General features: G+C 49.6%; 1 protein-coding gene across 2 annotated transcripts in view; it reads left to right on the forward strand.

Moving 5' to 3' along the window:
- The window catches only part of NMD3 (NMD3 ribosome export adaptor), a 44,387-nt gene that overhangs the window by 24,914 nt on the left and 5,042 nt on the right, over positions 1-14,431 (forward strand). For both annotated transcript variants that reach the window (XM_044291057.1, XM_044291056.1), the window contains exons 10-13: positions 945-1,062; positions 7,328-7,473; positions 10,877-10,989; positions 13,533-13,605. In XM_044291057.1, coding sequence (XP_044146992.1) covers positions 945-1,062; positions 7,328-7,473; positions 10,877-10,989; positions 13,533-13,605 — 450 coding nt within the window. The remainder of the gene's footprint in view (positions 1-944; positions 1,063-7,327; positions 7,474-10,876; positions 10,990-13,532; positions 13,606-14,431) is intronic.

A 14,431-nucleotide genomic window follows, 5' to 3' on the forward strand; every position in this document is an offset into this window, starting at 1 on the left:
GTGGGTCCAGAGTGCATGTGTATTGGGTGTCAGAGGGAATATCTGTGGGACAAAAGGGGAATCGGACGGATTATTTCCGGGACTTGAATAATGAACTTTCCTGTGAGTAGTTCCCTGACACCACATTGGAAATTAATGAAATAAATGGGCTGTCCACATAACAGATGGGGGAACCCTGATATGTGACCCAGAGTGGAGAATCCAGCTTGACCATGCATTATCTCAGAGGTCCTTAATGGGACATTAGAAAATAAGTTATCTCAACCAGACAACCTCTTTTTATGAAATGTTGGGACAAAACAACAGTAAATTAGAATTTTTTTTTTGCAATGACCTAGAACAGCTCCTTTAGATGTGTACAGAGCTAAGGGAGGTCTAGTAGGAGATATTGGTGGAATGAACTAATTTCCTTGGGATTTTGCCTTCTAAGATTATGGTTAAAGTGTTTTTGCCCATCTGGACATCTATGACATAGGATCATAGGATATGCCATAAATGTCTGATAGGTGCTGGTCCCACCTCTGAGTGTGCTCTGCTATTTTCAGTGATTGGAGAGGACACCGCTCACGTACAGTCACCCCTCCATTCAACACTATGGGAATTCATAAACATTCAGCTATTTTAGGATGTTCCATAACAATGATTGGAAAATTCACACATGTGTAGCTTGTTCTCCATTTATAATGAGCCCCGTTCTTGGGTTAGGAATGGGTCCCAGAGATGTGATCCACACCTATCAGACATTTATGGCTTACTCTCTTGATATGCGGTAAATGTCCAGATGGGAATACCCCTTTAAGGTATCTTGTATGTAAGTGGTATCTATTTTGATAATGGAAAATCATTTGTGATCCCTTCACATTCTTGGTTTTCATACCATTGTTAGATAATTTATATAATAATCTTGGTTTAATGTTTTTCATGGTGGTTATATTTTTACACAGGACAATGTGGTGTGTCTGTCTCCGAAGCTGGCTCAAAGCCTGGGGAACATGAGTCAGATCTGTGTGTGTGTTCGGGTAACAAGCGCTATTCATCTCATCGACCCAAATACCCTGCAAAGTAAGTCTGAAGGGTGTCAGGTCTTGTTGGAAAAGGTGACTGTTCGCTGGAGATCTCTGTATGGGTAAAGTGAACAGTGGCCCCATAAAATGGCATACATAACCGGTTGCCCTTATGGCTATTGGACCTGCACGTGAAGAACCATAGATGTTGATTGTACAGTGTTAAAGAGCAAATTGGTAGGCGATAGAAGGATGATTACTGGTGACTTGGGGTTGACACGTTTTTCACTTTTTTAATTTTTTCCTTTGCTCTTTTTCATCTACACCATAAAGCAGAACACATGTGGTTCACAACACGTGGCTTCTATTTCTCGCCCAGTTTCCTTGGGGGACACAGAAGACCTTGGGTATAGCTCATCTCCCTAGGAGGCATGACACTAAGAAAAAACTGTTAAGCCCCTCCTCCACAGCTATACCCTCAGCCTGGAGAGAGAGGCTGCCAGTTTTAGCTTAGTGTCCAAGGAGGCAAGACACTCCCTGCTACTGCAGGGCTGTTTTCTCCTTGTTTAAATTTTGATTTTTACTTTTTTCTTTTCTTTTTGTTCCAGATCATCAGGGACAACAGAGACGCACTAGACCTCTCTGTTTCTCCCGGGGTTGAGCTGCGCCAGTGCCGGTCATCCGCACTGCTGCCTCCCCCACAGAAGACAAGGTGGATCAGGGCAGCCCAGCTCCCCTACATCCCGCCAGCGCAAGGGTCGCCCGCACGCCAAGTCCCTCTTCCAGCGTCCTGCCACTACGGTGCCAGTAGCTGAAGGGGCGACCCTGCTGGAATGGACCGAGGGTGAAGACGACTATGGTGAGAGAGTGGCTTCTCCAGCCCTACGTCCCCCACCCCCCACCCTGGTCTCCTGCGTGCCTGACCCCCCATACTGGGCCTCTGGACCCTTCGGTCACTGCTGGACCTAGGCTGGCCCCTGGGGTGCTGCGGGGCGACATTCTACTCCTGCTCCCTCTCCTCCCTTCTGGCCCTCATGGGACGTTTTAGCAGCAGAATGCTGAGAATAGGCATTCACTTATCAGCGTCCCTCCTGGGAACGCTGTGCTCGCATCCTCACGGGCACCCAGTCTCAGGGTCCCCCCATCCCCTCACCGATGCGCTGCTCTGGACCGGGGGCTTTTTCCTGACGGCAGTGCTGCTTGGGTTTTTTACTTCCCGGCCTGCTCGGCCGCACCTCCGGCGCTTCTTCCCGGCCTGCTGGGCCGCACCTCCGAGCTGGGCCGCACTCCGGCACTCCTTCCCGGCCCCCGACTGTTCTGGCCTGCGGGGTAGACTCCCGCGGCCGGCATCTGGCTGAGCACGATGCTCCAACGATTCCGGCCGGCCGTCGGCGACTTCCGGTCGGCCGGGCGCCGCAAATTTTGGCCCAGGCTTCGGGCCTACTGGGCCGCATTCCGGCGCTCCACCCGGGCCCCTGACTTCCGGTCCGCGGGGTGGGCTTCCGCGGCCGGTTTGTCCGGGCAGTCCGCTCCGGTTTCCTGTGCGGCCCCGGTCAGCCGGGTGCCGCAGAAAATTTAGGCCCCGGCTTCACGGCCTGCTAGGCCGCAATCTTCCGGCCTCTGTTGAGGGGGCGGGAACTTCTCCGGGCGCGAATCCTTCCCGCCTGGAGGTTCCCCGCCCCCAGGGGATCACGGCGCCGCCTCCTCCTCCCTTCCAGGTTGGTTGGCTGTTAACCCTTCGGGTACCGGCGGCTCCCGATGGGCCTATATGGCTGGCGCCCCTCCCCCCTCTACTTCTATGCTGGGCACCTGTATGGTGGCACTTCTTTCTGCCTCAGTGAGGCTATTTTTTATTTAGAAATGCATAAAATGGTTAACTAATGGATATCTTGTGCGCTGCGCAGGACGCTGCAGCCTTATCTCGGTAGCGCCGCCTGTATGCGTGCTCCTTCCATGAGCGGCATTGTGTCGCACTCCCCGGCTGGTGCATGTTTCCCTTCTAAGTGGTTCTTGCCCTCTCCGGGATACAGCGCTGGCTAAGTGCATGCGCTCTCTTTTTTTTCTGTAGGCAGAGTTCGTCACCCTCCAGCTATGGTGCCTGCCATGTGCAGACAACCCCTTCCTAGGCGGGATACTGCACTCTCTCGGGTTGCAGGCTTGCCTGGTGCATGACCCCCCACTTAGGTGGAATAGTGCACTCTCACCGAATACGGTGTTGGCCATGTGCACGAGAACTCTGCACTCATTGGATTCGCTGCAGGCCATGTGCACAACCCCCTTCCATAGGCGGAATGCTGCACTCATTGGATTCGTTGCCGGTCTTGTGCATGTCCTCCTTCCATAGGTGGAATCTGCACTCTCACCAGATACGGTGTTAGTCTGGTGCACGACCCCCTTCCATAGGGGAACGCTGCACTTTCACTGGATTCACTGCCGGCCATGTGCGTGATTCCTTTCCATAGGCGAAACGCTGCACTCACTGGATTTGATACCGGCCATGTGCATGACCCCCTTCCATAGGCGGAATGCTGCACTCACTGGATTCGCTGCCGGTCTTGTGCATGACCCCCTTCCATAGGCGGAATGCTGCACTCACTGGATTGCTGCCGGTCTTGTGCATGACCCCCTTCCAGGGGGGGAATGCTGCACTCACTGGATTCGCTGCCGGTCTTGTGCATGACCCCCTTCCTTAGGCGGAATACTGCACTTCATTGGTTATGGTGCTGGGCAGCCGGCCATGTGCATAACCCCCTTCCATAGGCGGTATGCTGCATTCTCATTGGATTCGCTGCCGGCCTTGGGCATGCCTTCGTCCCTCAAGCGCCATGCATACGCCCTCACTGACTGGGGTCGTTCTCTCGCTGGTAAGTTGCTGGCCGCGTGCATGACCCCCTTCCATGGTGGGATGCTTGCAACTCACTAAATCCACTGCCGGCCATATACATGTTCCCCCTTCCGTGGGCGGTGTACGGCACTCTTACTGGATTCGCTGCCGGCCATGGGCATGTCTCCTTTCCTCAGGCAACATACACACACTCTCACTGACTGTATTTGTTCTCTCGCCAGTGTGCTGCTGGCCAGGTGCCTGACCCCCATCCATGGCGGGGTGCTCGCATTCTCCCTGGTTGCAATACTGGCCATGGGCATGGCTCCCCCTTCTGGGCAGCATACTGCACTCTCACCAGATACGTTACTGGCCTCTAAGATGGGTGGAATGCTTGCACTCCCATTGGATACGGTGCTGGCCTTGTGCGTGACCACCCCTCATTCCATGGGTGGACTTTTTGTGCGCTCACAGGACTCACAACTGTCCTTGTATATGCTGTGCTGGACTTGTACTTGTCCCCATTCATTGGCGGAGTAGTTGTACTCTCACAAAATTCGGTGTTTGGTGGATTATTGCACACTCACTTAATGCTAGGATTACCCTGTGCATGTCCACTTTTCACTAGGTGGACGTCCTGCTGGATGCGGTGTGGCCATGTGCATGGCCCTCTTCTGGGCGGAATATGGTATGTCTTACTTCTCTGAAGTAGGTGCTGGTCTTGGGCATCACCCCCTTGTGGGGCGGGCTTTGCACGCTTGCTGCCCGCAATGTTTGCCAAGTACATTGCCCTCTCTTCTGGGCGGACTGCTTGCGTTCCGTCGCATGCCATACTAGTCCTTTGTGTATGTCCCCCCTTCCGGTTGCACTTTGCACTTCCGTGGATTCTGTGGGACTCTGTGGCTGGCCCTTCTTGCTGTTTGACTATTTCGCAGTGGGCGGACGCTCTTGGGCACTCTGTGCGTTGTTGGGCCGTGTATGCCTTCTCCTTCCGTAGGTGGGTTGGCTTTCTCACTGCTTATGGGGCTGCTTGTACGTATGCCTCCATTCTTCCTGCGACTTGACGTTTTTCTCTTGGGATACGGTGATTGCCGCCGGCCTGGCATTCTTCTCTGAAGAGATCTTTCTGTTCACCTGGCCTGGACGGGCTCTATTGCTCTCTACTGCAGCGAGCTGGGTGGTATCCATTCTCTGTTCAGAGGGTATATTTGGTGTTTCCGTTGTGACGGTATCCACCATATTCGTTGGCCCTTCCGCCTGGGGAGTGTTTGTGGTTCCTAGATGTGTACCCATTAGTTAACCTGTGGCATTGCTTCCCAGCGCAAGCGGTCACATGGTCGAGAGTGCTGTCTCCAGCGTCCCTCGCAGTCTACGTTGGCTCTGGCGGGATTACGGTTCCCTCGCCTGTTGCCTTTCCTCCTCTTGGATGCGTTTTGGTTTGAGTCCTTCCTGTTGGCACCCTCCGTGCTTCAGTTTGTTTTGCTACCAGGTTCTAGCCGCTCTTTTCGAGCAGGTCGCCCAACTTCTCTTGGTTGCTCGATTACCCAGGTCTCAGGGACCTCCACTTTCGATTCGTTCGGGTATTCGCCTTCTGCGAATTGGTGAGCCGGACATCTCGGAGTAGCGGAGTTCTGCTTTTGAGCGGTCCTGTGGCTTCCCTGTTGCCCGCTCCTCCTTGCGGTTGGAGGCTGTCATCCGTCTTCTCGGCTATTTTTCTCTCGACGGCTCTGTTTTGGCTTCTCCGGGGTCAGTTTTACTCCGATGTGGCTTCTGCCCCGGCCAGGCTTCAGGGGCTGTTCCTTCACTGCCCTCCCCCCTGGGGAGACCATGGTTGTTCATATGGATGGTCCCGGTGTTCCTTATGACCTCGTACTGTCTCCATGGTTCACACTGGCTGTACTAGCTGTGTGCCTATTACCGGGTTTGCCGCATTCTGTCCTCCCGCTGGGTGCAGATTACTTTTACCATTCTGGGCGATGGTCCTACTTGGACTTTACCTTCTCGGTAACCTGGCGGGCCTACTTTCTTCTGTCAAGATTACCCTTCAGGCCCCCACACCGGGACTGTAGAACACCACCTTCTTGTGGTGGCTACAACGACAAGGACTTTAGCCTGACTTGTCCTGGAGTCTGTTGGATACTGGCCGGGTCCCTTTCGGTTCCTTCCGTTTGTCCATCTGCTCACCCACTCCGCGTGGATTCGGGACGGCGTTGCTCGGGGGCCGACGGGACCAGTTTTCCCGACCTTTTTGCCCGTGTCACTGATTTGCGCTTACTCGCATTGGGTTTCCTCCCGTCTGCCCAGACGAGTCCAGCGAGCACACTAGTGTTAGCTCCCGGCCGTGCTTCGTCCAGGTTCTGTTGTCTGACTTAGGGTCTTCCCTGGGGTTCTTTAGGAAGCTGGTCATTCACCCAATTCTGCCTTTCTCTTCCCATGATTCGGTCTTCTCCAGTCTGGCCTGGACCTGCGACTGGGACTCTGTTACTTGAAGTGTCTGCGGTTTTTTGTTTGGACGTCTACGACTCTTGTCGACGCTCGGTCTCTTGTTTCCAGGAGGTCCGCGCCAAGGTTAACGGCTCCTGGGTGCTTTCCTCCGCTTTAACCAAATGGCTATTGCTGTGGTTACTGCTCAAGGGCAGGGTTCTGTTTTTTTGGTGTCACCGTTCATTTCACCAGAGCGGTTGGTGCCTCCGGGGCCGGAGGCCTTGGGCTTCAGCCATGTCATTGTGCAGGGTGGCCACGGTCTTCCTTGCACTCTTTACCAGGTTCTCCTGAGTGCGTACTCTGGCTTCGGCGGCGGCTGCTGCCTTGGGCCGCCTGGTTTTTGCAGGCGGCATTTCCTTGCTGCCTTCGGGTGCTTCGCCTTGGTGCTGTGGTCCCTCCCCTCTTGGACTGCTTTTGAACGTCCCAAGGTCTTCTGTGTCCCCCAAGGAAACTGGGCGAGAAAACGAGATTTTTGTATTACTTACCAGTAAAATCTCTTTCTCGCTCTTTCCTTGGGGGACACAGCACCCACCCATTCTTTGGTTTTCTCTGCACGGTTTCCGAGTTGTTTTACCCGTTGGGTAGTTGGCTTGTTGGTTCCACTTTTGGACTTTGCCTTTTTTCACTACTTGGACACGCAACTGGCAGCCTCTCTCTCCAGGCTGAGGGTATAGCTGTGGAGGAGGGGCTTAACAGTTTTTTCTTAGTGTCACGCCTCCTAGGGAGATGAGCTATACCCAAGGTCTTCTGTGTCCCCCAAGGAAAGAGCGAGAAAGAGATTTTACTGGTAAGTAATACAAAAATCTCGTTATTTCACCATTACAGGGTTCAGCTTTCTTCATTCGGTTATGTTTGTCATCAATCTGCCTCTTCCCACCTGCTAGCAGATATATTTTTTAGATGTCAGCAAGGCACCTGTGACCACTTTAGGGTTCATTTTCCATAACCCACATATAAATGAAATCTGTTACTTATTTATGATGAAAGATTTTATTTCTTATCTCCCCCCCAACAGTTGCTGAAGTCGATGGGAACACATACTGGCGACTTCCTTTTCACAGCTTGTTTCATCCTAAGCAGCTGGAGGAGTTCATTGTGATAGACATAGACGTTGTTAGAGACCGGAAACTAGGAGCAGGAGCTGGAATAAGATCAAACAAGGTATGGATCAGATTTTCATATTCAGTTGAGGTTTCTCACTAGAGAACTAGTCTTTAGAAACGTAAAATAGTGAGGAATCTACTCATAACCCTTCTGATATCCACTTATATCAGCTTGTATGGAAAGCCCATGGAGGTGAGCAGAATATATATTTTTTTTTTTCCGTCTTATACTATGCTATTACACAGTTAAAGGGTTTGTTCCACAAAAAGTATTGCTGTGCAATGAATAGGGCAATTAAAATGAAGTATTATTGCAATACACCTGCAATAAAAGGATTATAAAGTTTTTTTCTGTATATTACGTTCTCTTCACTGAAAGCACCCCCCGCTGTTTATTGTTCTGGCCAACCTTCTCCTGCATTCAGAGCAGGACTAACATGCTCAGTAGCTTTTCTGTGCCAGTGTCGTAATTTCATAGTGAAGCGGCCCAGACACCTATTAATTCATTCATCCATACTTCTAAATTTGTAGAAGTATATACCGTATTTATTTTATTTTTTTAATGAAAGGCCGCAGTTTTTAGCCAGAAAAAAATCCAGTAGTGCCAGACCCCCTGACTGCTTCCATAATGACTCGTGCTCACATACACCTAAACTGAAGCCTAAGGGTACTTTCACATTAGCGGCAGGGAAGTCCGGCAGGCTGTCCCGGCGGGTTAGCAGCCTTTCGGATCCGTCCTGCCGCTAGTTAACTGCTGCTCCGTCCCCATTGACTATAATGGGGGCGGAGTTCCGGCAGCGCACGGTGAGATGCAGCCGGACCAAAACTACGATATGCAGTACGCTTTGTCCAGCTGCCTCTCGCCGTGCTGCTGCCTGAACTCTGCCCCCGCCCCCATTATAGTCAATGGGGACGGAGCGGCAGTCCAGGGACACACGTGAACTAGCGGCAGGACGGATCCGACAGGCTGTTCACCCGCCGGAACAGCCTGCCGGACTCCCCTGCCACTAGTGTGAAACTAGCCTAAATCAATGTGCTCGTTCTGCCTACTGCTTCTTTCCCATACCACCTGAACTAAAGCCTGTTTTAATGCCCCTGCCTACCTGGCTGAGAGTTCTTCCCCATGGGGTGGATATGCTGGATGGTCTCTGACATCCTGAAGTCTGAGCAGGTTTGGGGTCACAGTCCTCAGGAGACTCTTAGATCGTGATCACAGAGCTGCCGCAGCCAGTGGCAGGCTCCGCAAGTGAGGTTGATTGAGTGATGGCTGACATCGCCACCAATCCAACACGTCTCATCTTCCAGAGCTTGCCATAGGCTGGGGGAGCTCTGTGATTGCAATCTAAGCATCTTCTGAGGACTGTGCCCCCAAGCCTGCCCTGACTTCAGGATGCCAGAGACCATCCAGCATCGCCACCCCCGGTCTAGAACTCTTATCCAGGTAGGCGGTGAAAGCTGAATAAGCTTATGACATTTTTAGTGAATAGTACATTTTACAAAAAAAATACCCAACATATGTATTAGGGCTGCACGATAAACCGAAAAAATAATCGAATCGCGAAAATCGGCAAATGCGATATGGCGATTTGGCTGACCCGAAAATGCCACGATTATATATGAAGGGGCCCCGCGCACATAACTGGCTTTGTGTGTAAAGTATTTTACTACTGTGTAAAACAAGCTCTCTCCTATTGATAACATGGCCAGCCTCTGTACTCACTCACTTTCACGATGAATGCACTGCAGCGAACGGCAACGAGCGGGCCGGCGCGTGACTGACGTCACTTAGTAACGCTCCTGCTTCCTGAAGTGGGAGGAGCGTTACTAAGTGACGTCAGTCACGCGCCGGTCAGCTCGCTGCAGTGCATTCATAGTGACAGTGAGTACAGAGGCTGGCCATTTTATCAATAGGAGAGAGCTTGTTTTACACAGTAGTAAAATACTTTACACACAAGGCCAGTTATGTGCGCAGTTTAGGACAAATGAGGGGGACCAGCATAAGATGCTATATGTCTTATGCTGGCCCCCCTCATGGTCCTATGTGTCATAGCACACCCATAACAGTGCCCTCCACAGATCCACCCCATAACAGTGCCCTCCACAGATCCACCCCATAACAGTGCCCTCCACAGAACCACCCCATAACAGTGCCCTCCACAGATCCACCCCACAACAGTGCCCTCCACAGATCCACCCCACAACAGTGCCCTCCACAGATCCACCCCACAACAGTGCCCTTACAGCATTAGCAATGCGCTGCACAGACAGAAGAAGGAGCGACCGGCGGCCACAGCGCACGTGAGTATAATGCGCTGCTCTCTGCTCACTAACATACCATGGCAGCCAGGACTTCAGTAGCGTGACTCCTGGCTGCCATGGTAACCGATCGGAGCCCCAGCATTACACTGCTGGGGCTCCGATCGGAACTGCAAACTGCCACCAATGATGGGGGGGGGGGGAGGGGGACCCTGTGGGATATGGATGGCACATTCATTGGTGGCGCAGTGGCCACAGTCCCTCCCCTCCTACTCTGTCCTCATTGGTGTTCAGCGGCAGCCGCGCACAGTGGGTAGGGGGGAGACTCCCTCCTCCTCCCTCCGCTGTGCCGGCCGGCTCAGTCCTGCCTCTCTGGCCTCCGGAGGACACGTTTCAGCCCTAATCGGCGTATAACACGCATACATCATTTGCCCCCTATTTTCAGGGGGGGAAAAGTGCGTGTTATAAGCCGATAAATACGGTAATTTGCAAACATGAAGACAATTTTCTCAGCAGTGCGGGCACATATGAACATGGGACCAACACAGATGTTTTCAGCTGCCAAGCGCACATGTAACAGATCAGCCAGTGTCATAGGTACAAGTCTGCTGACAGATGTCCTTTTAAAATTCTCTGTTAGGGTTTATGGATGATGCCATTGAATGTGGTTGTACCTCTGAGTCAGACAAGTGAGCTGCTGCGAAGAGAGATTCCTGCTCTGGTGGACTTTATGAAATTGCATGGAACCTGCCCAAGAGACAGCTCTTTGAGTAGACCACTCCTTTATTCAGACCAAATTTTCATCATATTTTATCCATGCTGTCCATGTTCTATGAGAAGACCACCCTCTAAAATGCAATTCAATTTTGGATGGTCATCAGGTTTTACTGTATTTATTACATAACCGACCTTCCATTTAATGCTGCATTTCAGCGAGAGGCTGCACATAGCTACTCCCCTGATTACAGCTGATTCCTGGGGGCTACAGATCACCCATGGAGATGAGGGGACTGCTGGTTTGGTTCCATTCTGAGAATGGATTGTCCAGGTGCAATTTTAAAGAGAATCTGTTGCCAAAAATGCTATTTAAGTTGTTTGCCTCTGACTGGATTCAGTGGATCTTCGTATTTTCATGCATTCTGGTTCCTGTGAAGCCAATGTTACGTTGTCTGTATCAACCTTTCTCAATTTTGTTTCCTACACAGCACACCCTCGCGGAAGTTTGGGTTCAGAAAACATCAGAGATGAACAAAAACCAGCAGTACCACTGCCGCACCCATCTGGGGCATCTGCTGAATCCAGGAGACCTGGTGCAGGGGTAAGTTGTTAACAAAAAGCAGCATCTGTATTCACTACCAGACATTTCTGCTACCACCTGAGCTGCAAAACTATCGAGCAAGTGAGTGCGTAATAGCATTATAAAGTAAATGTTGATATGAAATATCATAATAGCGTTATAAGGTAGATGATATGTAATAAGTCCTAATGCATATAAAGTATTATAGTGGGCTGGCTCACTCGTCTCAATTTCTGGACTTAGGTGCATTGTTCTGGGCATACCCTGTGCCACTTAATCCAAATGAATAGTAATAATATAACAGGCACTCTGTCATCTGGAATTGTATAAAAAAATCTTACCAATCTGATATATCAATACTTTAAAAACATTTATCTACAATACACAAGTGCCCCCAACATTAGGATTACACTTTTAAAAGAATATACACAAAAAATAAAAAAATATATAAAAAAATTGGATACATATATTAATTCTACTGTGAATAACAATCATTGGGACTAAAAATTACCATTAACTATTTTTAAACCATATATGAACTGAGACTATTAATAAGGAGGATGTACACATAACCCATTATTAATTATTATTGATCATCCATCAATTTTTTTATATCTTTTTTTTTTATATTTGCCTGAATTGGCAGACATGGATTTTAGGTGTCATGTCGCATAAAAAAAAATTCCTGAGGTCCCCAGAAATTAAAAACCCCCCAAGAAGTGACCCCATTTTGGAACCCCGTACGAACACTTTAAGTGGTGGAAAGGGCACTTTTGACCTAACAGGTGTTTCACAGAAATGACTATGTAGTGGTTGGTGAAAAGTGGATCTGTAAGTTATGCGGACTAAATCAGAGGTATAAGGTGGTAAAACTACAGGGTACATCATGGATGAAATTAAATTAATACTCTATGGATGAGTGGTAGATTTTAAAACACTCCTGCATGCACAGGCCAGGTTTTTCAGGGCAGAAACACGGGCACCATGACTCCTTGAAGTACTGGGACCCTCCCCGGCCTGGCTTTGAAAAATTAAGGCCTTGATAACCACCTCTTGGAACTGGAGGAAAGTTCCTGTGTGGCCAGCAGATTGAAATAGCACGTATGCATTGTACATTGCCACCTGTACAATGTGTACGGCCAGCTTTTTGTACCACACTTTCGTTTTTCGTGTGGCACTGTAGGGCTTCAGAACTTGATCTGAAAGATCAACCCCTCCCATGCGTTTATTGTAGTCCAGGATGCAAACTGGTTTGGGGACAGTGGTAGTGGTACCTCGCACATGAGCAGGGGAGCTGGTATTTGTGTGAATGGTGGTCAGTAAAATGACGTCCCTCTTGTCCTTGTACTTAACCGCCGGCATGTTCTCATGGAGGAGAGCCCTGCTTTCACCCCATTCTCAGTGGTTGCCCTACCAGGGATCTATGGAGGCCTCTGAGATTTTTGCGCACTGTGCCGCAAGCCACAGTATCTCTGGCAGTTAGGGTCATGAATAGGGGTATGCTGGTATAATAGTTATCCACATAGAGGTGGTAACCCTTATCCAGCAGTGGGTGCAGCAAGTCCCACACGATCTTCCCACTGACTCCTAGGATGGGGGGCATTCTGGTGGTTCTATCCTGGAATCTTTTTCTTTGCAAATGCAGAACTTGTCGTTGTACCCTCACAAAGTTTGTACATTTTTATGCCATACCTTGCCCGTTTGCTAGGCAGGTACTGGCAGAATCTAATCCTCTCTTTGAAAAGTAACAGGGACTCATCTACACAGACATTTTTATCAGGGGTGTACACCTCAGCAAACTTGGTGGTAAAGTGGTCAATGACAAGGCCTAACCTTGAACAGACAGTCAAATATCGGGTCATTTTGGGGTGGGCACTGTGTATTGTCGTTGTAGTGTAGGAATTTCTGAATTGACTCAAATCGCTTCCGGTTCATGGGCTTACTGTAAATTGGAGTCTGGTAGAAAATGTCCGAACTCCGATATTGTCTGACGTTTGGCTTCTTTACTACGTCCATATGCAGCACGAGTCCCCAAAACCTCATAATCCCTGCTCCACTTACCGGGGATCAACCTAGGGGTCTAGCGTATGCCGATGTAGGGTTCTGATCAATGAATTGTTGGGTGTACAAATTGGATTGGGCCACCATTAAATTAACATAATCATCAGGGAAGAAGATTTTGAAAAAATCTAGTTCAATGAAGCCCACACAGTCTATCTGTATTCCCGAGCTGCCCTCAAAATCCGGAATTTTCGATTGTTTACCTACAGTAGCTCCACATCGCTTACCCGCTATGCCCCGTCGTGCGTCCTGTCACTACCGTTCCTGAGCAGTCTGATATTTGGAGTGCAGGGGAGTCTCGGGTCCCTTTGGAGAGTGTGTAGGAGTACTGCTAAATTACACACCCCTCCCAGGCATCCCAGCTCTGCTTCTCCCTAATGATCTGCCTTGTTCTGCTACTTGTGAATACTGCTGAGTTAAAGAGACACCAATAGCCAAGAAACTGGGGCTATTGGTGTATGGAAAGGTCTCATTGCTTATGTCTCTCTTTTTATTTTTTTCAGATTTGATTTGGCAAACTGTAATTTGAATGATGAATTTATTAACAAGATGAACGCTCACCATGTCCCTGACGTGGTAAGTCTGATCGTTGCCACTAGATGGCACTCTTGGGTTAATAACAGAAGCTGCTGCGTGAGCTGGTCATCTGCAGTATAAATAATAAATCCTCTTTTCGCAGGATTATGGCTATTATAGATGTATTTTCAACTGCCTTGTCATTTCCAATGTCTCTACTTGCTGACAGGATACTGTTAAATGTAGAAAATTGCAGGATAATGTAGTATGGGAGCATTCTGTGGGGCGACAGAGGTTTCTGGTCACTTTCGCATTGCCGTGCTGACCAAGCACAGGAGCCTAAATACTGAATGTTGTTTGTCTGTTGGGGTATTGAGGGAAGCCTGGACCGAATGAATAAGGACTCTTTTAAATGGGGTGAGGATTGGGTCAGTTATCGGGAAGAACGTTCTTACACAAGCTCATTCCTGATAATTGCTCTGTGTTCACCCAACTAACGAGCCATGTGAAAGGCATGTCATAGAGGCACCATTTGACTTGCAGATCATTATTGGCCCAACATAAAGGTCCCTTTACATAGGATTATTATTGGGCTCATTAATGGGAACGCTCATTTTCTATAATCGGCCCATACAAAGGTACAATCACCTGATGAATATGCGTCTTTGATGCTGACACCTAAATTATCATTTCTGGGTATTAGATCACTACACACCTCGATCTGCTGCCCAGAAACGATAACAATGGACCAACGATTATAGTGGCGATCACTCACCGATACCTACCAAATGTTGTACATGTATGGCGCTTGGTGTCGGACTATAATCCAGGGCGACATGTATGGTGCCGGATAAAAGCTCTTGAACTCCCTATCTACCAGGAGTAG

Source organism: Bufo gargarizans, chromosome 4 (assembly GCF_014858855.1).
Source record: "Bufo gargarizans isolate SCDJY-AF-19 chromosome 4, ASM1485885v1, whole genome shotgun sequence".
NCBI lineage: Eukaryota > Metazoa > Chordata > Amphibia > Anura > Bufonidae > Bufo > Bufo gargarizans.